General features: G+C 31.5%; 4 protein-coding genes across 5 annotated transcripts; 1 reads left to right on the forward strand and 3 right to left on the reverse strand.

Moving 5' to 3' along the window:
• Positions 1-1,433: 1,433 nt before the first annotated feature.
• Bm16922 (Uncharacterized protein) lies at positions 1,434-4,355 on the forward strand (the record flags this gene model as incomplete). 2 transcript variants are annotated; one of them, XM_001902006.2, is made up of 9 exons in its annotated part: positions 1,434-1,517; positions 1,676-1,800; positions 2,486-2,630; positions 2,767-2,866; positions 2,957-3,087; positions 3,178-3,312; positions 3,520-3,609; positions 3,864-4,038; positions 4,279-4,355. In XM_001902006.2, 9 exons carry the CDS (start codon positions 1,434-1,436, stop codon positions 4,353-4,355), a joined length of 1,062 nt encoding a protein of 353 aa, XP_001902041.2. The 2 variants fall into 2 exon arrangements, with proteins under 2 accessions (XP_001902041.2, XP_042937614.1); XM_043081680.1 differs by lacking the exons at positions 1,434-1,517; positions 1,676-1,800 and having other exon boundaries at positions 2,496-2,630.
• A 1,340-nt stretch (positions 4,356-5,695) lies between these two features.
• Bm5718 (Uncharacterized protein) lies at positions 5,696-8,534 on the reverse strand (the record flags this gene model as incomplete). The annotated part of the gene is made up of 7 exons (XM_043081681.1): positions 5,696-5,842; positions 6,460-6,580; positions 6,773-6,898; positions 7,329-7,464; positions 7,595-7,685; positions 8,005-8,136; positions 8,406-8,534. The coding sequence occupies 7 exons, from the start codon at positions 8,532-8,534 to the stop codon at positions 5,696-5,698; spliced, it is 882 nt and encodes a 293-aa protein (XP_042937615.1).
• Positions 8,535-10,375: 1,841 nt separating this feature from the next.
• Bma-eea-1 (Uncharacterized protein) lies at positions 10,376-17,819 on the reverse strand (the record flags this gene model as incomplete). The annotated part of the gene is made up of 25 exons (XM_043081682.1): positions 10,376-10,600; positions 10,884-11,004; positions 11,099-11,153; positions 11,262-11,445; positions 11,529-11,618; positions 11,687-11,776; positions 12,049-12,138; positions 12,414-12,554; positions 12,855-12,932; positions 13,119-13,259; positions 13,528-13,650; positions 13,920-14,048; positions 14,519-14,773; positions 14,933-15,109; positions 15,199-15,285; positions 15,525-15,683; positions 15,748-15,808; positions 15,900-15,962; positions 16,073-16,213; positions 16,299-16,551; positions 16,649-16,706; positions 16,879-17,033; positions 17,139-17,184; positions 17,346-17,474; positions 17,760-17,819. The coding sequence occupies 25 exons, from the start codon at positions 17,817-17,819 to the stop codon at positions 10,376-10,378; spliced, it is 3,111 nt and encodes a 1,036-aa protein (XP_042937616.1).
• Positions 17,820-19,985: 2,166 nt separating this feature from the next.
• Positions 19,986-22,945, reverse strand: Bm1963 (Uncharacterized protein; the record flags this gene model as incomplete). Its single annotated transcript, XM_001902003.1, has 7 exons — positions 19,986-20,369; positions 20,735-20,943; positions 21,036-21,203; positions 21,695-21,898; positions 22,106-22,247; positions 22,532-22,717; positions 22,817-22,945. 7 exons carry the CDS (start codon positions 22,943-22,945, stop codon positions 19,986-19,988), a joined length of 1,422 nt encoding a protein of 473 aa, XP_001902038.1.
• Positions 22,946-23,171: the final 226 nt, after the last annotated feature.

Here is a 23,171-nt window from a genome sequence, read left to right on the forward strand (position 1 = left end):
TTAACACATTATTGATTTGGTTTAAATTCTACTAAATTTATCTAGTTTCTGTTTCACGTGTTGAGCATGCTTTCACGATGATTTAGATCAGGCAAAGTTTGTAATGCTCTAGCACAAATAGCGTATTTTTCTGGATGCTTTCCAAATAGGTTTTGGAGATCTTAGCGCGTGAGCTTTCGGAATCTGGAACATTGAGCAGTCACCTCTGTTTGCAAGATTTTAAACTGAAGATCTCATTTCCTGATAAAAATGAATGACATGCTGTAATTTACTGCAGCGGTTGAATTTTCGAAATGTTCTGATATTTGGATATTTCATTAAAATCTGAGAATGAAATACTTTTATCTATAAATTGTTTAATTTGCTGTGGTTGTTTTGCTTCCGATAAAAATACAGCTATAGAGCTGTGATACGATAGCGGTAGAATAACAGCAATTACTAAGTATCATTTTTTCATGTTTGAGATTATTGCATGCTGTTGTTATTTCTGCACAGTTAAGGATTTAAGTTTTGCATTTTGTATTTGTCACCGAAGATGTAGAGAAGATTCTTCAGTAATCAGCTTTGTTACATTAAAAGAAATGTGTTGTTATTTCCTTGTTAATTTATATTCAGAATTTAGGATTATGAAACTGTTGCATGCTTCGCTACCGTCTTCATAAATGAATTATATTTTTATGTTTTAAATAAACTTTTGTCTCAGGATTTTGTTGCATTCTTTTAATGGATATTAAATATATGGAAATGATTAGCTTTGATGCGTATCACAAATTGGAAGATAATTTTAAAATGAATGCAAATTGCGCTTCATTATATAGGTGGGGTAGGTGTGGGAGTCGCGCATTGCTATTTTCTTAAGTCACGCTGGCGTGAATTGTTTCTTTAGGTGGGTTGAAATTCGATTTAATGGGTGATGAGGACGAAATACCTGATTTTAGGCTGGGGAAGGTTCGTTATGTTCCTGGTAGTTTTGATTGTTTATTTTTTTAGTTTTGATTTTCTAATGATTCGTGAGCACTGTTGTACCACTCAGTTTCTAATTTTGTATCAATTTTTAGCTTTAATTTTTCGAATGCAACGATCTTTCAGCGAATAATATTTGAAGTTGGTTAGCATAACTTCCATTTAATATTTTATAATGTATATTCAATTGTAAGGAATTTGGTAAAGAATCGTCGGATAAAAAAGTGAGAATGAAGCAAATGATTATAGTGTATTATCATATATCACACTAAAAGATAGTACTAATAAGGTCAGATGTTATCACATAATTAGGAGGGCTAATATTATGGCTTTATCAGCGATATAACTACCGTAGGGGAAGTACGGTATGCGCTTTCTGCGGCAATTTTAATGAAGCAGACGACATTAATTTTTATGTGCATTTATTTTAATATCTTGCAAATTAGGTTATCCAAGGACAATGGAAAATAATGGAAAAAATTGGAGCAGGTGGTTGTGGTGCGGTTTATGAAGTTACTCATGTTAAACGGAAAAATTTTGCAGCAGCTCTTAAAGTAATGCATTTTCCAAGTAGAAATCAAAATTCTAGAAAAAGCGAAAGGTTTTGGGAAATGAAATAAGGCGGCGTAAGCTTTGGATTAATAGGGCATTAAAATGTAATATTGGAAGCAGCATGGCTAAGTATCTCCTCTAAATGACCGAGAACTTTAAGGTCGAATCAACAGCTCTACCAGATGGAGGTGTATTGAAATTGGAAGCTTACGTCCTGGGAAAATTGAGTAGTGCCACAAAAAATACTATCCGCTTGTTACATTCTGGAAAAAGACCCAAATACAGGTTATTTTCAGTTCAGAAAGATGATTCATGAATATGGCCTAAATTCACGTAAACTTTGATCTTACTTCCTCTTAAAACATAATAGCCGTTACTCGGAAAATGTTCAAATGTTTGGAATAAGTTTAGTGAATACAGCATTATGAGTTTTTGTTGCCGTATATTTTACGATTGCACCATTTTGTGCAATTTCATTTGGAGGATATTTTTAGTGGAATCCTATTTCTGAGAATTCGTTAGAATCTTGAGCTGTACAAATCTAATTATACAGTGTTAATAAGTTCATCATCATATTTATTGATTGGCATAAAATTTACTTCAATATTTACCTGAAATCTTTGATAGAAGCGCTAATATGCCTAACAGTGAAATTGTAATTTGAAATAAAACTCTTCAATATAAAAATGAATTTACTATATTTGATTAAAATTTGAATAACTCTCAAAATTCTTACAGTTGGGCAATTTTCCAATCTAATTTCACATAGATTTGATAGTTTGTCAACTGTATTGTGAGAGAAGTTTTGTTGTTAATTCAAATGTTATCAGAGATAATATCAAGAAATAGCACTGCTAAAGGATACGGACGGTCTATGGAACTTTTCTATAAGATAGCAATGGATTATGATACTTGTACAGATTGAATGAAGATCTCGAGATTTTCCTTTCTGAGAACTTGGAATTTGCAGCTTCATTGTGATGACATTATGCGGTCCCGATTTGACATTTTTAAGAAAAATGAAAGGTATCAATAAGATAAAACGAGATGACGATCATTTCTCATTTGAAACAACTTTGCGCATAGCAGTTCAGTGCTTGTTCGCTATTAAAATGGTGATTTCTCTTTATTTCTGAAAATTTTCACAAGATGTCAGCTGAAAGGGTAAGTAATTATCAGATTACTGCTGAAGGATTTCTTGGATTTAACACATTCATCTAAGCATCCCGGTATTATGCTCATTGTTTTTAGCTTCATGAAATCGGTTTCGTCCATCGCGATGTCAAGCCGGGTAATATGGTAATCGGTATAAATGGACGAGATTGTAGAACTATTTTCATGATTGATTATGGTAATCTGTGCTTTGTTTATTCAAATAGAACGACTTTAATTTCAATTTTGCAGAATTACCTAACTGAAATTTACATTGATCAATCAATAGGTATGGTAAGATCATTTGCTCTGAAGGATCCTAATACAGGAAAATTTGTACTACGAAAACCCAGAAAGCGAGTTTTGCTGCGAGGTACATTACGATATTGTTCGCCGAATGTTCATCGACGTATGGAACAGGTTAGATACATAAATACTTTCAGATTGCTTCTCTTCATGTTATCGCATGCGGTTTTGTGGGAGTACTGTCCTGATTGAGATCAGTTCCAGGGTAGAAATGATGATCTGTTATCTTTGCTTTACATGCTCATCGAGCTGTGCTCTGGCTTGCCGTGGAATGCGATCAAAGATGAGAAAGTGTTACTGCAAATGAAGGAAGGAATTACAACAGATAAACTTTTTAAGGTAATTAAGTGAACGGTGCTGTCATCTTTTCTCTATCATCGTTAAAATTTTGAACTTTCATTAAGTGTTCTACAAATTTATTTTTTTCACAAAAACATGATAAAACTCACAGAACAGATATAATTCAATGCTGGAAGTAATGAATATACCTGAATTGATCGAGTTAATATTCGGAAAAACAGTAATTTCACATAGTTTTGCTTGTAGAAAACTCCGACTGAATTCACACCAATTTATGATCACTTGATGACACTGCAATATAAGGATCGACCGGATTACAAATTTATATATGATCAAGTAAATGCTTTAATATTTTTTGACTCTTATCATATTAGAACTGGGAGAAAGAGAAAGAGAGATTGTAACTTGTACTGCTATTTGCAAAGAAAATCCAAAAACGAGATAAATTTTGAAATTCAGTAGAATTTTTGGATTTTCAATTCCTGAAATTTTTTGATTTGGAATATTTTGGTACAGTGTTTGTTGTAGTAAACCAAAACGTTGTAGTAAACTGAGTAAAACTGATACGACTTGAAGTTGGCAAATTGCAGTTCATGAAAGGTATTAGGCGATTGGGAACACACTTCATGGATGCGTATGACTGGGAGGATGACAAGGACATTCGGGAAGCTATGCAGCTGCAAACGGCTTTGTCGTATCATGAAGAGGACAGGAGAAGAAAAGAGAATAGAAATAAGACTGAGAAGAAAAAGAAGGATTTCGATGGTAATTGCTGAATGGGGTGAACTGGTATTAAATAAGTATAGGGATAAGTTGATGAAATATATGAAGTTGTCTAGACGATTGATCACTTCTGAGTGGTCAATGTTTTCATATCAATCAATAATGCATGAGGAGATAAGAAGAAAAAGAAATGATAATTTCAATAAAATTATCGTTATTTCAAATTTATGATTATTGAAAAAAAAATAAAACTTTTGCTCGAATGAATTTCTTCTTTTTTAGACCCATATTATCTCGATTTCCGATATTATCCGACAACCGATCCAAAGCGTTTCGAGGAGAAATTAATACCAATATGAATTTGATAGTTTATAAAATTATCGTTACTATGATATGCATGCTCTCATATTCTTTTTGCAATGGATGACAATGAATAAAACGCCACACATATTACAGCAAATCCCAATTTTTGCTCTTTATTAAAAAACAAAGAATAATATGATATGAGCGAAGAATTTACCTAAAAAATTTGTAAATACTGCAAGAATTGTTTCTGAAAATGCATAAATTGTAAAAGTTTTATTTGTATCGGAACATATAGTACACAGAAGTTGCATATTTCTGGAATAATTAATCTTGTATCCAAGATCGACACAAAGCTATCTGAACGAACAAAATTCTTCTTTCATTTGAAGTCCTCCTCAAAGATTTTAAATGGATTTAGTTTATTTTCTTTCTAAAATCTCTTATTTTAACCAAGTATTATGAAGTTATTTCTTACATGGAACAATATATGAAACTACTTCAGTCGTGGATGAGATTGAACTAATATCATTCTACAATTCATCGTGTTAATTTTAATCTGAAACACCAATTGATGTTACGAAAATCGCAAACCAAGGCTAGTTAACAAGTCACATTTATGACGAATCTTAAATTAATGAATGATATTGAATACTTGAACCGATAGAATTTAATGATACTTATCAATCAAATCAACAGTTCGAAATTACACATATTACACATATTTTATAACTTTTTTTTTATTAAATAAAAGTCTTCAAATAATATTACAACTTTAAAAAAATAAATTCCTAATAATGCATAAAATTAATTTCAAAACTTTACTTTCATATTTTATTTTCAAATAATATTAAAAGGCTCAGCAACTTGAAAATTTTATATAATTTTAGTAAAACTATTGTTGTCCCAAGAAATTCATTAGATCATTTTTATTCTAATTTCAAAAACAAGTGACAGAAGTTTTTTTCAATAATAAGAAAGTCTTTGAAATATTATAATTGCATTCATTTTTCGTTATAATAATATCGTCTTCAGTTCATTTGTTTGATTCTGTTTATTTTACTATCTTTGAACGAACCGATTTCTTTAGTCTGAAAATATCTACTAATCAATAATAATCAATAACTGCCTAGCTAAAAACTCAATTATTTTGATCTAAATAAACTGTTAGTCGTCCGGTTCTTACCTACTTTATTTTATTTATCACACCTGCATCTAATGAAATCAAAATTTGAACATTTGGATGTGAGAAATTAATAATATGTAAGCTTGTTGTGAAGTAATAAAGTAACACTTTCCAATTATTAGCATTAAAATGCTCACATAAACCCATTAATTGAGTATTACGCCCTTTTTAATTGTTATTTCGCCGAAAAAAAAAAAAAAATTGTTTTTCTTACTGTTCTTTATTCAGCTGAAGAAAACAAAATTTAAACAAAATGAAAAAATAATTTAAATTGAACCAAGAATGAGTGATGATGTCAGTAACTGATATAATTTTGAATAAAGCATTCCCATGACCACTGCCTGTGCAAGTGTACGTCTGTAAATAGAATTCTTCCAGTAATGAAATGAGGCGACCTTGTACCGCAAATCAAAATTAGGAACGGCCAAAAATTTCTGTTTGGTGCTGAAATCATTCTTTTGCGCTACCCTTTGTACAGTTTACTGATTTTCAAATCTTTACTACCTATTGGAATATTAAAATGCTTCTATAGGAAATTTAATTTCACAAACTGTTATACTGACAGGTATTGAAGTCCATGTTAGCAATTTCTAAGTTTAAGATGAAGAATATCGTACATTATTTACCAGGCAGTCGAACTGATTAAGAATTGTGTTATATAAATAACAATTATGTTTTTTTTTTTTTTCTTGTAAAATTATTACTTACTAGATCAAGTGATGCTATAATAGCTTAAAGGAAAATTTATTTAAGACATTTGTACCACTTGAAGTAATTTTAAAAAAGAATGATATAAAAACCATTTAATACATTTCAGTAATTTAGACCGGTTTATTTTTAAGACATTTAAGTGTTTGAAAGATAAAGTAATTCAAAACTCAAATGGAAGAAATTGGTGAACGGAAAGGTTGGAAATGTGTAAGAAACCGATGATTGATATATATGTCAGGGAAAGTGTGCTCCAAAGAACTCACCTTACCATTACGGGTAACTTTTGAATTGAGATCGATGATGAGACCGTCTGCGATACAAGCTTCAACAGTAATTGCAGCCCGTTCATTGCATTTTTTAATAAAATTCGTATCTTCGACCCATCTTGAAATAACTCATTAATAATGAATTTAGCATGAATACAGTAGCAGTAGTAATTACGACAGACTTTAAAAAAAAAAAAACCTGATTCTCATAAAAACTTTATAAACCTTTTGTACAGTAAAGCATGCAATAATAACTGAAGATTTCAAAACTTGCAAAAAAAAAAAAATCTGAGAGAAAAAAAAAACGAACGTTTCACCAGTTTTCCTCCTCATACCGTTAACAATGCAAGAAATTTGTCCAGTCTTTGGTACAGTGCGCAAATTTCCCGGGAAATCACGTGTTAGGGTTACTACACCATCACTACGGGCTATACAACTGAAATTATTGTTGGTATAAAGGAATTAATTTCAACTTTAAAAGACATCAAATTAGTCCAACTGTATCATATTTTTAATTAATTAAGCTTACTGCTTTAGATTTAAACCAAACTACAAAAGCTTCACAATTATTGCTATATATTCTCTTATGCTTATATATGAAGTCACTGGTCACAACTTAAATGAACGTACAATAAACAAATTGACCGTAAAATGCACTCTCAAGGAAAAAGAGTTAGTGATTAACAGTACAATGGACGAATTGATAATGCTTCAAATAGAAATTCGAAACAGTTCATTGCGTTGTGCAAGCATTCTCATTAGTGGCATTAACTAAAACTTGGAATGGATGGTAAAATGTAATTTCTGGTGACGAAAATAGTATAAAATTGGAGTAACCATGAATTTTAGCAGAAATAGAAACAAACTTATATCGAGTTCCATTTAGTGTAACAGATGTGTTCAATGTAATCGGAATGCCGGTATCCGTTAAGCAATTCACAATATGTGTTCCGGTTGATGTGCAAGTTTTATTGAAGTTTCTTTTACTGACCCACCATTCTCCTACACAACTGTTCAAAATGAAAACATGAAATGCAATGAAGCAATTATGAATCAACAAAAAGCACTTTGAATATTTAGACCCACAAAATATTATAGTTTAATTAAAATGTAATGAAATAGGAATGCTTACCAAAGCGATGCCCTTCACAATTAATATTTCGAATGATGTATTGTTTCTGCATCTGATACCCACCCGACGGCAATTTTACACAGTGGAATTTCTGAAGAATGTTATTTAATCGAGTTTAGCTTTCGTTCAAAAATTACTGCAAATGCTTAAGTGTTATGAGAAATAGTATTTATTTGATCTCATGCATTCAAATAACAAGATATTCAGCAAGAAGAGAGAAAGCTGAATTAAAAAATTGAAAATTAACTCAAAAAAGCCTATATTATGATCAAGTTTCTTTGCACTACTCATACCTTAATGTTCTCGATATTTCTCTTCTCATTTTATTTATCATCGTTTAAATTCTTCCTCAACTTTCCCTTAATTTAAATAATCCAAAATTCATGCAGCATTCAGAAGAACAAACAAACTATATCATTCTCTACAATCTCGTCACCGTCATACATTTCGACACCTTCCGGCGTTTGACATGCAACAACATCGGCTCGCCAAGATCCATTCAGATAAACGTGACATTCGATAATAAACGCTGATCGAACTAACTAAAATAACCTTTATCTATGCTATGTAATTATAATTTGAATGACTACATTTTATTAAATGATTTTTACATATTTATCCTGCTATTTCCAGGTTTGCTGAATATGCAAATATTCTGAATGATGTTGCCACTAAGGTATTCTTTTAAATCACATACACTACCTACCGTTTATGATTTACGGAGAAAGAGAATTTGCTCTTTTTTATCATCCCTATTAAATATTTCAGATTTTTTAATTTTAAAAAATCAGAAAATTTTGATTTCACTTACCCATCGATCACCATTGTTGTGTCGCTCACCCAAATAAGTACAAGCAATAGCATGAGTATCTCTTCCAAAACTTAACAGTAATATTAACAGCAGTAATGATGCTGTGCTAAGGACGACTGTATTACACATATAAATTCAATTTTAGTCTCTAATTTTAGGGGACGTTGTAGGAAGCTTGCCGCCTACCTGTACCTGACAGTAATCTATGAATGATGAGCTTTTCGCTGTCTGTGTCATCTCTTCTTAGTGACAATTACTATTATCATCAATAAAGAGAAAAAAAGAAACGAAGGCGTGGTTCTAATGGATGAGGATCCGTTTGTTGATATGATAACTGTCACTAAAAAGAGACGACAAATGTATCATATTTGATTACCCCATCGTCCTAGTGATTTCTGATGAATTCATGATTTTTGCTACAATTTTGATCAGGAAATTAGTATCCATTTGGCTTTAAAACTGATTTTCTAACTTGCAGTTTGTTTTAATATAAAATCAATATATATTCAGTTCGGCAATTATTTTCCGATTTTGACTAGCAACTAGTCTTACACTCGGAACCAGTCTAAATTTGAAATAACCAATTGCGATAATCAACAAATGTAGATATTACTATGATCCGTATCAACACCCCGGCTATTCACTTTAATCTTAGACATTTCTGACATTGCACTGCAGAAACCTGACATATTAATTAGGGTTCATCTAATTAATTCTCTCAGCTATAAATTCGGAATAGTTTCTAAAAATCGCCGATTTATTCCAGAGAAATCCAATTTTGATGGCGAGTAACGCTAAATTTAAATTGTACTTTTACAATAGACGGTAAACGCATTAAACCAAAGTTCTGACAAAAACTGTGACAATCTAATTCCCTTATGGATGATTGTTTCAAATTTCAGAGTTCAGCTTAATTCCTCAATAACTTCACTAAATCTCTGACTATAAAAAAATCAGTTTGAGCGACGAAATTTAAATGGAACTTTCAGGAATTAAATTGTATGTTTCTAAGAGACTGATTAGTGGAGTAGTCGGATTCAGTTCAGAATCACAGGTTAAAACCTTAGAAAGCAAACTGAAATATAAAATACTAAATTAAATAAAACAATCAAGCAAGTGGTAGTCTTAGATCCATACGAAGATTCGAATTTCTTCTTCACAATCAACTTTCCCTTGCATTAGATTTGAATGAAAAAAATAGATTAATTCTCTGGTAAACCAAATGAACTATCCTACTTTGTTTTTTACATTTTAATTGCACTGTTGAGTTTTCAAGTGTAAAGAAAGGATATCCATAATACGTATCCAGAAGGATAATTTCTTCTGAAGAGAATAGCTTTGTTAAACTTTTTAAGCAGTTGCTAAAGATCTACTATCGCACTGCTGTGACCGAAAATGATATAATATACAGAAATAAATTATGAGTCCACATGATACAAAGTAATTAAAATGACAGCACTGACTACTCAAATAAAGACAATAATCACAATATTATAGAACAGGATAACAACTACTTTAATATCACAGCATATATAAATAGGGAAGAGTGAACAATATAAACTTCCGTTCGCGAAAAATTTAGCGAAAAACAGTTTCACCAATTACAATTATATAAAGTTTGAAGGCACAAATAAGTGGAGATTAAAATTTTTGCAGTTAAGAAAGACGGATTTCAAAAAAAAGAGTTGAAGGATTACTAAACAAAAATATTTTCTAGCTGCACATCAGTTAATCAAAATCATGCATATGTAGACAAACTTTCCAAAAAAACTAGAAAAGTCAAAGAATTTAGTAAAATAAAATAGATCCTGATTATATTTAGAATTATGTATACAATTCATCAACAAATAAATAATACTAAATGAACCGCAAAAGTTAACAAATATATCTATACAGTAAGAGATATTGCCTACTCAGAAAAAGAGAAGCACTGTTTAAATGTGCCCCTGGGAAAACCCAAGAATTTGAGATTATCGATGCATAATTTCTTCGTGACATGCATTACAAACACGAACCGGATTTCTTGATGACGCAATTTTAGCTGTGAACGACGAACACGAGGCACAAAATATTTGTCCACATTGTCTACAATGATGTTTGCGATTTGTAAGAGTAAATGGTTTGTCACAAGTATGACAATTTATGGCCTCTGAATCTTCCAACCATTTACGTGATATTTGCTTTGCAAAATCCATCTAAAATATTAAAATTTTAAGTAATCCAAAATATCAAAATATTTTAAATCATGCACCGTAAAATAAGCAAAGTGATAGAAAAGTTACAATTTCACACCTGTTATTCATTCAGAATTTCATGATAAAGAACTGAAGTTAAAGCAGTGTATCAAAGCTTGCTATGACCTTACAGTTGAAAAATTATTTATTTTCTGAATTATTTATTACAAAAAAGTTTTCTTTTTTGTGGAAAACTATTAATTTACAAATCAGCAGCACGAAATGGATACTGTATAAGTCTAACCTGCAAATTTTGATTCACTCGTCCAAGTTCTCGAATAGCAGTTTGAACATCATCGAAATTTCTCTTGTTTACAATAGCTCGCTCGCGTTCAAACTCCAGATCATTTTCTGCTGTTAAACACCTGAAAACTGAGTAAACTTCCCAATTTTTTTTGCTCAGAAGTTTTTTGTCCACCCTAAGTTTTATCGAGTGCAGTGCAAAAGCATCACACCAACCTTTCTTGCAATGCTCGTTTTTCTTGTAACCATTCTGTTTTCTTTTTCTCCAATTCTGCAGGTAAATATTACAGCAATTGATCAATTTTACATCAATTTAACAGGATTCTTCAAAAGGATTTCCGTGACAAAATAGTAACATTAAGAGAACAGGAAAACCTACCGCTTTGAAGAATGATTAATTTATTTGAATCTTCATTGGCCTTTTTTAAATCATCATTTATACGCTTCAAAATTTCATCTTTTTCTTCATTATCTTTTGAAATCTCCTTTAGCCTATTTTTTTCTGCTTCCAACTGCACATGAAGTCTCGACAGGCTTTCTTCTTTATTCTTTTCACAGTTTTCCTGCAAGGAAATTTCATATATAAAAAAAAATCAACAAAAAACCATGCAATAGAGTGCATTTAGAACTAAAAAAAAAAACAAACCAAACTGTTTTTCAGCAAATTAGTTTCTTTTTCAAAATCATTTTTGAGTTGTGATGTGCTTTTTTCAAGCTGATCCAATTCCTTCCGCAACTGCAATACAAAGAAACAAAATTTGAAAATTTTCAGAACATATCAGAAAAAGCTTTGAATCCAAATACCTCCACGTTTTGCCTCTTCAATTTTAATGCGTCATTTTCCAGAGTATATCTTCCTTCTTCTTTTGAGCGCAATTCATTACGTACCCTTTCCTGTGAATCAAATATTTTTATCCACAATATCAATTTATTTATGAATTTTTGAATATACTTTTGCAGGAACCATTACTAGTAGCTGATTACTGTAAAAAAGTTTTAAGTTACAGATTTCACTGCAAGCTGCTATGCATGACTGTAATTCACAATAGATTCACGCAGTGAGCATGTTATCACATTTTGCAATGCAGAGATGCTCAACAGTATTAATGCTAGCAATTTCGGTGACGAAACTAATTTAGAAATACGTTTAAAAACAGTAACTTTACCATCTCCTGCATTATGTCAGATAACTGCCTCTCCTTAGCATGAAGTTCCTCCTTCAATTCAGAAACTGTTTCCATTTGAATCACCAATTCCTGGAAACACATACATCCCAGAAATACTTCTGCACGCAAATAGTAACTGATATCATTCTGTTAATTTTGTATTTTGAAAACCCTTTACCAGTGTCCAAAAGTTTGGAGCTACTCTTGTTCTCGACGAAGTTCTATTTATATCACAGATTCTGCTTTCACTCCCCTCTCTAACTTCAAAACACGCCACCATTTAATTCCCTAACAATGAAACTAAAGAAAATTTTCATCACTTTATGAAATATCGCAATCAATATCACGAGAAACAAAAATATAACTCTTTCTTTCGCGGTCAATATTGCCGTATTCTCCTGTTGAAGTTGGCTTAGTTCATACTGCAAATCTTTTATAGACTTATCATGATTATGCCTTTCACATTCCAATCCAGCCATTAAACTCCTGATATTTTGTTCTAATTCCTATAATAATTGAATTTCAATCATGTATATATTTTGTCGAACTTTTTATTTCTTAATTTTTAAATCGTTCAATTTCCTAAACCGTAAAGAAAGGCATATCTTTTTGGGATATAATTCGTACCTAGACAGGTTAAAACTTACTTTTACACTAAATTTTGTAACTTCCATAGTTGATTAGCTAGAAAAAGAACCAAAATACTATTTTCAAGGAGAAATTCTCCTAAATAAAAAATAAATCTGCAATCGATAGCTAAAGTGTCCAGAAAAGAATGTTATCCTATCATATTTTGGTGCATTTACCTTTATTAATAGTTCTTTTTGGCTCATGTTTTCCAATAATTCAACTTCATTATCCTTACATCTTGAACATTCTTCATTCTACAATATATCCAGAATATGACATCAAAAAAAATATCAAAAAATAAATAAATAAATAAAAATATCAAAAAAGATAAAGCAAGGTTAATAGAAAGACAACTGTCAGTAATATTTTTTTAAATTGGCTAGAGATCATTCATATTAACCAAAACCAAAAATTGTAAATGTTCCAATATCGTAACATACCAGAGCAGAAAATTGCTGCAAAATATTTTCAAATTGTTCCTTTAGCACAATTTTCTCTTGTTCACATGTGAAAAGTTCTTTCTGCAGTTGGCATACATTCTCCTTCGAACTTTCTCTTTGTTCCGCTAAATCGCATTCTAACTGAAATAACGTTACAGCTCTATCTACTGTATCAGATTGAAGCTTTTGATGCTGACTGAAAACGGAAACACACAAGTATGATTTCAGACTCTATCCTATCACTGAATTTTCTTCTTACTTTTCGACAATTTGTAAAAATGTTGTCTTAGGAAAATGCAGTTGGAAAAAGTATCTCTCAATGTTGTCTTTACGTAACAAAGTATATTGAAAAACTTGCCAAAAATGGCTTCGAAATATGCGAAAGAAGATAAAACAACCAAAACTAAACCTTTTTTTTCGCTATTTTTATTTCCTTCATTTCTGATTGCATCTCTTTCATTGTTTCTTTTAATTGCATATATTCTTCATTACGCCTGATGGCAGCAGTTTCTTTTTCACGCAGTTCGCTATCCTATAAATACTGCTGAATTCCAGGACAGCTGGAAAACTTTAATAACTCATATGCAGATAGCGGGAAGCATTAGTATGATCAATATTTTTCGAAAGTAAAATATGGAAAAGAAATAATAGTACAATTTTTCCGTCAACTCATTTTTTTTTATCAAATGAAAATGCAATACATAATAATAATGCATGACTATATTGTATCACCATATAAATTTGGAGTCATTGATTCAATAATCGTATTCAAACTTAGCAAATTAAATGGAAATAACTAACCAACTGTAAGGCTTTTTCCTCCATTAGCGCGAGCTTTTCAACAGCTGACTTCAATTTGATACGTTCCGTTTCGATTATTTTATTCTTTTCCTCACTTGTCGTCGTTCTTTCTTCTAGCAATGCAGATAACTAGAATAATATACTTTACATAAGAGTTAAAATGGGGATTGATACACCATTAAGTGAACAAATTCTGATCTTTGACGTCACTGTGCGATGCACCTGAAACTTTTAGTCCAACATCTGTTTTTTCAATAATATTCTCCATATTAGATTTTAAGATATATTTTAAACTAAAATTAAAATATTGCAATTAAACAATGTCGAAATTATAATATCATTAATGCGAATCAATAGCAATGTACAATTCCCATAAGTGGTGAGAAATGGAACTTTATTAAATAATAAACTTTTTTTTTTTTAAATAAAAAAAAAAGGAATGTTATTTATTTAAAAAAAAAAAAATAGTATTTATTTTTTAAAAAAAAAAAAGTTTTTTAAATATCATACAAAAGGTAAGGGAATACCAAACGCAGACGTTTACTCGCCTTTGGTATCCCTTTATCTTTCGAGAAAAAAAGGAGTGTAGAATTACAAACTTTTTTATTCTTTTCCTCAGCAGAAATGTAATTACAGTGCAAATTGCTCAGTTCATTTTCTAGCTTCTTCATTTTCTCCTTTTCAGCCTCTATATTCTTTTTCCAGCTCTCTTCATGCTGAGATATTGCATTTTCATGCGAGGTATTTAAAGACTTCAAAGTTTCATTCAACCTATTTACTGTTTCCTCGAGTGCCATTTTCTCCTTATGCATTTGTTTCATTGCTAAATTCTCCACTCCGTTGCCTTCAGAAATCTAGAAAAAACCTTTTTTGAATATCTTGAAGTCATGAATAAAACTCCGTTACGAGAATTTTGTAGAGCATCGAAATAATGAATAATAAAATAAAAAATTCATGTAAAAAGTAATTATTAAATAACTACTAAGAACTATATTTGCATAACAACAACAAACTTTTTGCATCAGAAGTGATTCCTTCGCCTTTGCTTCTTTCAAATTCTGCTTCAGTATACCTTCGATTGTGGATGCTTCGTTCAAAGAAGCTTCCAATTTGGAAATGTTTTTCTTCAATTGTTCAATTTCTTTTCGATGCTCAGATATCGTTTCCTCATTCTTAATTATTTGTATTTTCTGAAAAATTATTGTGGTCATTTTATGCAGCAGGAATAAAATCATTTTTGAAACTTTTACGAAAAATTATTTATCAAATTATCTTGAACTTTTTCCGCATAATTCTGCTTTTGTTCATCCAGCAAAGCGAATAATGACACGATTTCTTGTTGTAAACTATTACGTTCTTTTTCCACCTGAAACCATGAATCAGGTATCATATCGCTAGCATAATAAACAAACACTTTTATAGCTTCAGATACATTCCAAAGCGTACTTTTATTCGTGTACCTTTCATTTTGCTTTGAAACCTAAATTTAAAAAGAATGATTTAAAGATGAAGAGAATTATATCGTAGTCCACTTCAAATAATTTTTACTGATACGCAAAGCAATATCAATAAAATATTCACTGAAACTATTACTGCCGATATTACCTCCAGTAGAGAATTTCTTGCATCTTCAAGTTCCGACAACTTGTTTTTTTCAGTCCCATTATCTATGATTTTTTTCCGGCATCCATTCACAGTAATTTCTAAATCGTCGATTTTCCTACAAGCATCAAGGATTCTTTCAGCTGAATTTGTGGCTTTCTCCTGCAATTGAAATTTACAATAAACTGCAACACTGAGATGCACAGAAACTCGACGAACAACATACTTCCCAAACTTTTCTGAAAGCGTTGATTTCTCCGATAAGTCTCTCAGATCCACCATCATATCTAAACAATTCTACAGTTACATATGAAGTCGAGGCCACGGAAATTCATCATGTAATCAATAAAATGACAAGACATTAACTTATTAACTCACCTGGAAATCGTATTCTTGAGGGCTTCAATATTACTTTTTAAAATCGCAATTTCACCTGTTAACCTGAAAAGATGTTGATGTATTTTTTAACAAGAACCTTACTTTCGAAAGCTTTTTCAAAATATTTTTCATGCAACGATATAAATTTAGCATCTCAAACTAAAACAGCCTACTTTTTATGATCTTGCTCCATATTGCGTATTGTACCGACATCTTTCTTAATTTTTTCTTCTTTTTCCTGTGTTATTGTGTCCATTAGTTGCTGTGCATGTACTAGTTCCTTCCTAAGCACGCTGACGTCATCTTCTGATGGTCTAAAATGAGTTAAGTAAGACAGAGAAATAATAAAACTAAAGTAAAACCATAAAGAATTAAAAACTTTTACAACCTACAATTCACCTTTGATCGAGTTTTCGTCGTAAGTCTTCGATTTCTAGTTCCAAATTCTGTATCTCTTCCCTGTAGCGCACTAGCTCATCACCCAGAAGAGCTTTTTCGTTATTTTTCTCTTCGATTTCATCTGTTTTACTGGCAATCTTTGTCAAAAGTTCTCCAATTTTTTCGATCAACCTACTTTTTTCTTGCTTCAGTTGTTCAACCTGTCGGCTCATCCCCCTTGTTTCTTTTTCCATTTCAAGCATTCGTTCTGTTGCTGGAAATAAAACGGCAATCCTTCTTAGAAATACGAAATACTCCTTTTAATAAAATCAAGCTTCCTTTAATAAAATTAAAAAAAAAAAAAGAAAAACCTAAGGCTTTGCCAGCTTCGAGCATTTGCATTTGCTGTGTAAGATAAGGTATTTCGTCCTGAAATTTCAATAGAATTTAACAAACTTAGTGAAAAAAAATGCAAATAATACCAAGTAAACTGATAGAAAAATATCAAGTAAATTGAAAAAATGAAATAGAAAACATTTGTCATTAGCCTTTTCTTTCGAATGAAAGATTAAATGTGGAATATTAAAAGCTACTTACATACCTCAGATATTTCTGTTTGATTTGCGATGAGACCATGCAACCTATCAAGCTCTTTTTTTAATTCCACTGAATAGCGCTTCTCGTCTTGCAGTTGCGATTTAAGTTCTTTCATGTCCAACTCGAGATGAAGTGCATCTGATTCATTAAAACCATTCTCTAAATAAAACACCTCCATTATTGAAACCGAGTTTCAGCCTTGAATTAGATTATAAAAAAACACTATTAGTAAACATATTCAAATGTTGAAGCAAATAAACGCACCAAGTGAACTAAATGAGAAGGAACCAGTGAGTTTTTGCTTTCCAACCTGAAAAAAATAGTAATATTTCATGAAAAATGAACTGGATAGAAAGAATACCTGAATGTTTTATTGTTAATATGTCATAGCTACTAGGCCTGCCAACAACAAAATGCAGCAAAATATGAAATTAATTATTGCATTAGTAAAACACAATTGATAACATTAACCTGTTTAATTGCATGCACTCGAAAATGCACCTGCAACTCATCTGGAGAAGAAAATGAATGCATGCATACGGGACATAAAAATCCTTCTGAAGGTGTGCTACTTTCATTAAATAGTGGCTCGTGTTGAGGCTGTAAAACGACAATCCATTATCACTGGAAGCACAAGAAAAGTCAGAAAGAATCAGCGAATGATTTGTCGCTTTTTTACAAGAAAGGTAAAAGAACGACCAATTGTTCACTGAATCTCCCTAACCGATGGTCAATGATATTTTTATTCCTCAGCCTTTCCTATTGCCTTGATATTGCATCCCGCTTTAATCGTTTTGTGTAGCACACAGAACATATGTTTAGCTAATGAGAACTTTAATGATTTTTGTGGATTAAGCTAGGTCAACAAACAAGATGGGGAAATACCTCGGAGGGAGTAACACTGTTTACGGCTTGCGTCACCTGCGTTTTCAGTTTACGTAACATCCTGAAATCTGCCTTCTTCAATGCAATACAATGAATTTCGATGAGCTTGAAGAAAATTTTGAATAGAAAAAGTTAGGAAAGATGGCAGAGGGAACTAATTTATGCCTGATTCACTATAAACAGATGGCTCGTGCATAGTGTGCACTCTCTTTACAATATTGATAATTGAAGAAGTCAAGAATAAACTTTTCACTCTCATCATTAAATGAAAACTTCTGTTAAAGTACTTCTAATCAGGTTCTTCTCATATTTACAAGGCTTGATCAGTCCAGTGATAACTTGAATATTTTAGATCGTTTTTTACAATGCACCCAAATATTATTAATAATTAGTGTTGTTTATATTGATGTAATAATTATTACATAAGTGACTGGGTATACAATATGAAGACAAGGAAAGCCAAGGTCAATATGATATTTAGTAGATAAATTCGAAAAAATAAATGAAGACGTATGTGTTTCGCAGATGAAAAAAGAGGAAGAGACAAAAGAATACCAAAAAAGTCATTAAATGGAGAAAATTTCAAGAACTGAAATAAACTAATAAAGTATTTTTGCAATTTTTTTAATGCATAAAAACTACATTTTCACACAGAAAATCAACAATAGCTGCATAAAATGGTAGAGTAAAAAGAATATTTTAGATTAACTTAACTTAACTATGTACTAAATAAAAATATATCAATTTACTTTGGCTAATTCATCCACCTCTCCCCAATTATTGTTTTACCCTTGTCATCGAGTCACATCATAATGATAATAAAACATTGATACTGTGGGATTGTATTTTCATTCAGCTTATACCACTGTCACTCAGTGCACACTCTCGACACAACAACTTGGGTGCCTGAGCTTGGCTTCCTTTCGTTCTCGACTTAGAGCGGGGTTATATGAACATTGTCAGACTATTCCAGTGCTGCTGTTCCAGTCTTTTTTTAAAGTATAAAGTTCTAGAAATGACTTTCAAAAAAAAAGAGAGTGAAGAAGGACTTGTGAGAATGTACCTTTGCATTGGAAGTGAAATTAGTTACACTGGAAGTAATAATGTCAGGAATAAATTACAATCAGTAGGAATGTCAGTCAATAAAACAATTGGAAAGTAAGGAAAAGCTCATGAGTAACAGTAGAATAGTGCATAGCATAATGTTATCAGTTATATGCAGAACAATGTTGTGAATTGCTAATAAACGTTAGTAAATTTTCGAACTTTGATTATCATATCTTTTCCTTCAACAGTATGCGTGTTACTTCTATTTTTGAACCATCAGTTGTTGAGATCTCTTAAATTCTACCCTTTAATATTCTAGCTCTATTGAGGCGAGGAATTCCGTACACTTTTTCATATTTGAATTTTTCATTTAGTTACTTTTAAAAGCCTCTATATCGATAGAGAATAAAGTTGAAGTGAATGCTTCAAGAGACTTGTGTTGTAATTGTGTATTACTGAAAGTAAACTGATGCATAGATTGAATGTCTGTTAGAAACTGACCTATAAATCATATAAGTTTGAAATTTTGAGAAATTCTACATAAAGATAGAGATTAAACTTGTGTAGAATCTTTTATTCAAATACGATAGATAAATAACCGATCGATATCTCTATCGCTACTAACCATTAAACAAAAGATAGCTGTTATATTTCTTCAAATAGCCCTTATGTTTATACAACTTTTAGATTTTTCTTTTGTCTATTAAATGAAATCATAAGGCAAGGAAGGACAAATGGAATTTGAAAGCACAGTCATATCTCACTTGAATATGTTTCTCGAATAAAACAATTACAGAAGCAACTTGGCAAGCGTGCAATACTGTATCGTAGCATATGTTGTTAACATGTAAGTGAATGCACCACCAGTGAAAAGTCATTATGCAACAGATCATTATTGCTCTTAAGGATGGTCCGACAACATTTGTATTGCCCATTTCATTACTTATTATTTACGCCTATTATGAACACCTCAAAAACATCAGTGACTAAAAATCTATTCATGTAGGTAATGGTTAGTCTTAGAAGAAAATGCATTATATGTGAGTGTTGGAAACAAAATGAAGATTTTTTCACTTGAATGCTTTGATTGGTAATGAATGTATTATCAAATATATGAATATCAATAAAGATTTTAATCAAGTCATAGTTAAGAACTATATTATTGTGATTTTGCATATTTTAGCAGATTCCATCCATTTCATTCTCAATATCAAACATTTCCGCATCATCATCCATAATTAAAGGCTTGATACGACCCTTCATTGGAGCTGTGACACGAGTCGTCTGCGACATTGTCTTACCATCAGTGTTGTAAAGCAAATGGTCAGGTCCTTCCTCATAGCTAAACGTTCTATATGCTAAGATGTCTTGAGTGCATTCCATGAAGCATAGTTGGGCACATGATTCTATATAAATTACATCGCCACGCCTCACCGTCAGAGATTTTCGTGCTTTCTGTTTCACAGAAAAACTTTCGATGATGCCTTCGCCCTCCACCACTAACATGATGCTACCACATTCTAGGCTTGGAATAAATATTTTTGCTGTCGTAGATGATGGTACCTGAAAGTGCAGGAAAAGACTTGCCAATAAATAAGTATGGACTAGTTCATTTTACATATAACTCAAAATAAACTGCAGATGAATCATATTCAATAAGACAAGTACTGAAAAAGTTCTAAAGCTTCTGGCTAAACTAGGACGAGTTAAGAATAGTTAAGAATAAGATATTAAGAATATTTAAAATTAACTAGTTAATTTTAACTATTCTTAATCACCTTGATTTTCAATTACTTTAAGGACGGTAATTTCTACTCTTTTTCTTTCTCTTTTTATGCTCAAGGACATCATTCATTATTAGAGAAACAGTTTTTTCCCAAAGTTATCATTCACATAAAAAACGAAAACGAAAAGGATGATAAATTCACTTTAACTTCATGAAGTGTAAAGTCCTCGCAATCGGGATCGTAAACTCGAATATGTGGGAAATTTTTTAAAACAGCTGGAGACACAATATAAAATGATGGATCGGTCATCCGGTAGTTTAGAACTTCGCACAAAGTATCAATGTCGATGAATTTTGATGTGCATGCTGCTCGAATTGTGTTGTTCGAACAACTAACGCATTCTATACATTCTGAAGAAGAAATGGTGATATCCAGTTCCACTGAGTCAGTTCAGTGTGAAGAAAAGACCTACATGGAAAAAAATTATACTGGTAAGATGAACCTCCGGAAAGATAAGCATGAAGTTCTTGAGCGCCATAATAACAACATTCTCCAGGAGATAAAATAATGTGATTGAGAAGCAGCGGTACAAAACAGCCAATGTCACCAGGAAAATCTTGAGACATTTTCTGAACTACTGCTACCGTCTCTTCGCTAAGGGATCCACGCGCTATAATTTTATATTTCAAATTTTCTATATTTTTCAACAATTGATATTTAATCCGGACATTACTCAGGAACAGGTAAGATTTTAAAGGAAATTGAAATTTTTTAGCTTGTTTTAAATTATGTTTGAAAAATTTGAGAACATTCCCATAATTACAGATGTCATAATTCTGATTATAATATAATAATGACAATTTCTTTTCAAATTATGACTGTAAATCAAAAATTATCAAAGAAAATTAAAACACTTAAAATTTCTATTTTTGGAGAAAATTCCTTTTTTAATTTATTCAAAATTAGGAAAGCGAAATCAATAAGAAAGTCAAGAAGACATTTTCAAACTCATTTTGAGGTTTTTCCTTCAGTATAAAGTTGTCATTGGTAATCTTATAAGACTTCACTTTATTTATTCTCTTTGTAACTTAAAGAAACTATTCTAAGTTGATGAAAAGCATTACTTATTTCGTCAGATTTTCAAATTTAGAAAGAACAAACTTCCACAAATGAGCTTCGTAAGAACAGAGTCGAGCAATGATTTCGTTTTATCAGTGGAGTCGTTAGCATGTTTCATAAATTTTTTGAAACATACAGCCAGGGTAGATTTCAGTGTTTCACACTCTTCATCAATTCCAGTCCGTGAAAGTATTTGGAATGCTTGCGATGTGTCCTCACCCATCAGATGTTTCAGTTCTGGGAAAGCTGTAAAGCATAGTTATAAATTTTCAAATACTTTTGTTTCAGAATCAGTTAACAAAAATTTTAATATGTAGAACAAGCAGCTGATGTGCTATCAATCTAATTGATGTAAATCTTAAGTATGAAAAAAAAAAATAGGTTTTAAATTGTTTGTAGCTAAAAATTTCAATACTTAAAAATTGGACTGAAACTTTATAATAATTAAAAAACCTTCAAGATTTGCACAAATTTGACCAGCAGGTCGAAACCCGCACAATAGTTCAAATCGAGTAAGCGCATAAGCAAGCTCTGGTTTATGGTTCCTATCCGGATAATGAATTGGATCACGGTCATTTAGCCGTGCCGCTTGCTCCTATAACAACTTCATTCATGACGGAAATAAGAAAAGCTACAATTTGAAATTAACCTGATGATTATGGAATATGAAATTCTCCACTTGGGCCTCCATTATTCCAGTTTTTTTCCAAAGGAACTTATGATCTTATTGAATAATGCTGAAACGAACGAATATCTCTTACTACCTTAACTTTCTGTTTAATTTTCATTGCTATAACTAATTTTGGCCTCAAATTATTTATTGCTTTCAATTCGATTTGGATCTCATCAGATATCTCAAAAAACAAAAGAGGAACGAACCTTTGTAGGATGAACCTGTATAGATAAATTACGGTGTATGCTCATCAGTTTCATAATGAATGGGAGATGCCTTTCGGGTGAAACTTTATTATGATTGCTATTTTCATATTCAGCAATATATTGGGAAAGTTTCTTCTGAGATCGTTGAATCTGACATGGTCCATCCGGATGTGTACCCATCCACAGCTTTAAATTATATAAGTTATATTTCATCTTGTGTTAACTTGCCTTCTAAATATATATTAGAATGATAGGAATGAAAGAACTAGTTGTAATAGGTCATACCTCAGCATACGAAGTTTTGTCATCAATGTTTACATCGGGATCTCCCATAGCATATACTCGGGCCACCTCACTTGTCATACCTTTTTTACCCCATGCATATGTTTGTATACAACATTTCAATTTCTCCATTTTTCTGCAAATACTGAAATTATAACCATTTTACTTGACCAGCAGGTAGTAGTCGTCATATGTTATTTGTATCGTTTACAACACTTCACTTTTTGATGATACGAAAGAAATTTAAAAAGCCAAGTCTTTTTACTGCACTTCAATCATTAACATCAGAAAAAAAAAATTGTAAAAATGATTTTAAACGAGTGGAAAATCTATGAGAAAATATTTGCAAATCGACTTC

This window comes from Brugia malayi (assembly GCF_000002995.4).
Source record: "Brugia malayi strain FR3 genome assembly, contig: Bm_v4_Chr4_scaffold_001, whole genome shotgun sequence".
In the NCBI taxonomy this organism is placed as follows: domain Eukaryota; kingdom Metazoa; phylum Nematoda; class Chromadorea; order Rhabditida; family Onchocercidae; genus Brugia; species Brugia malayi.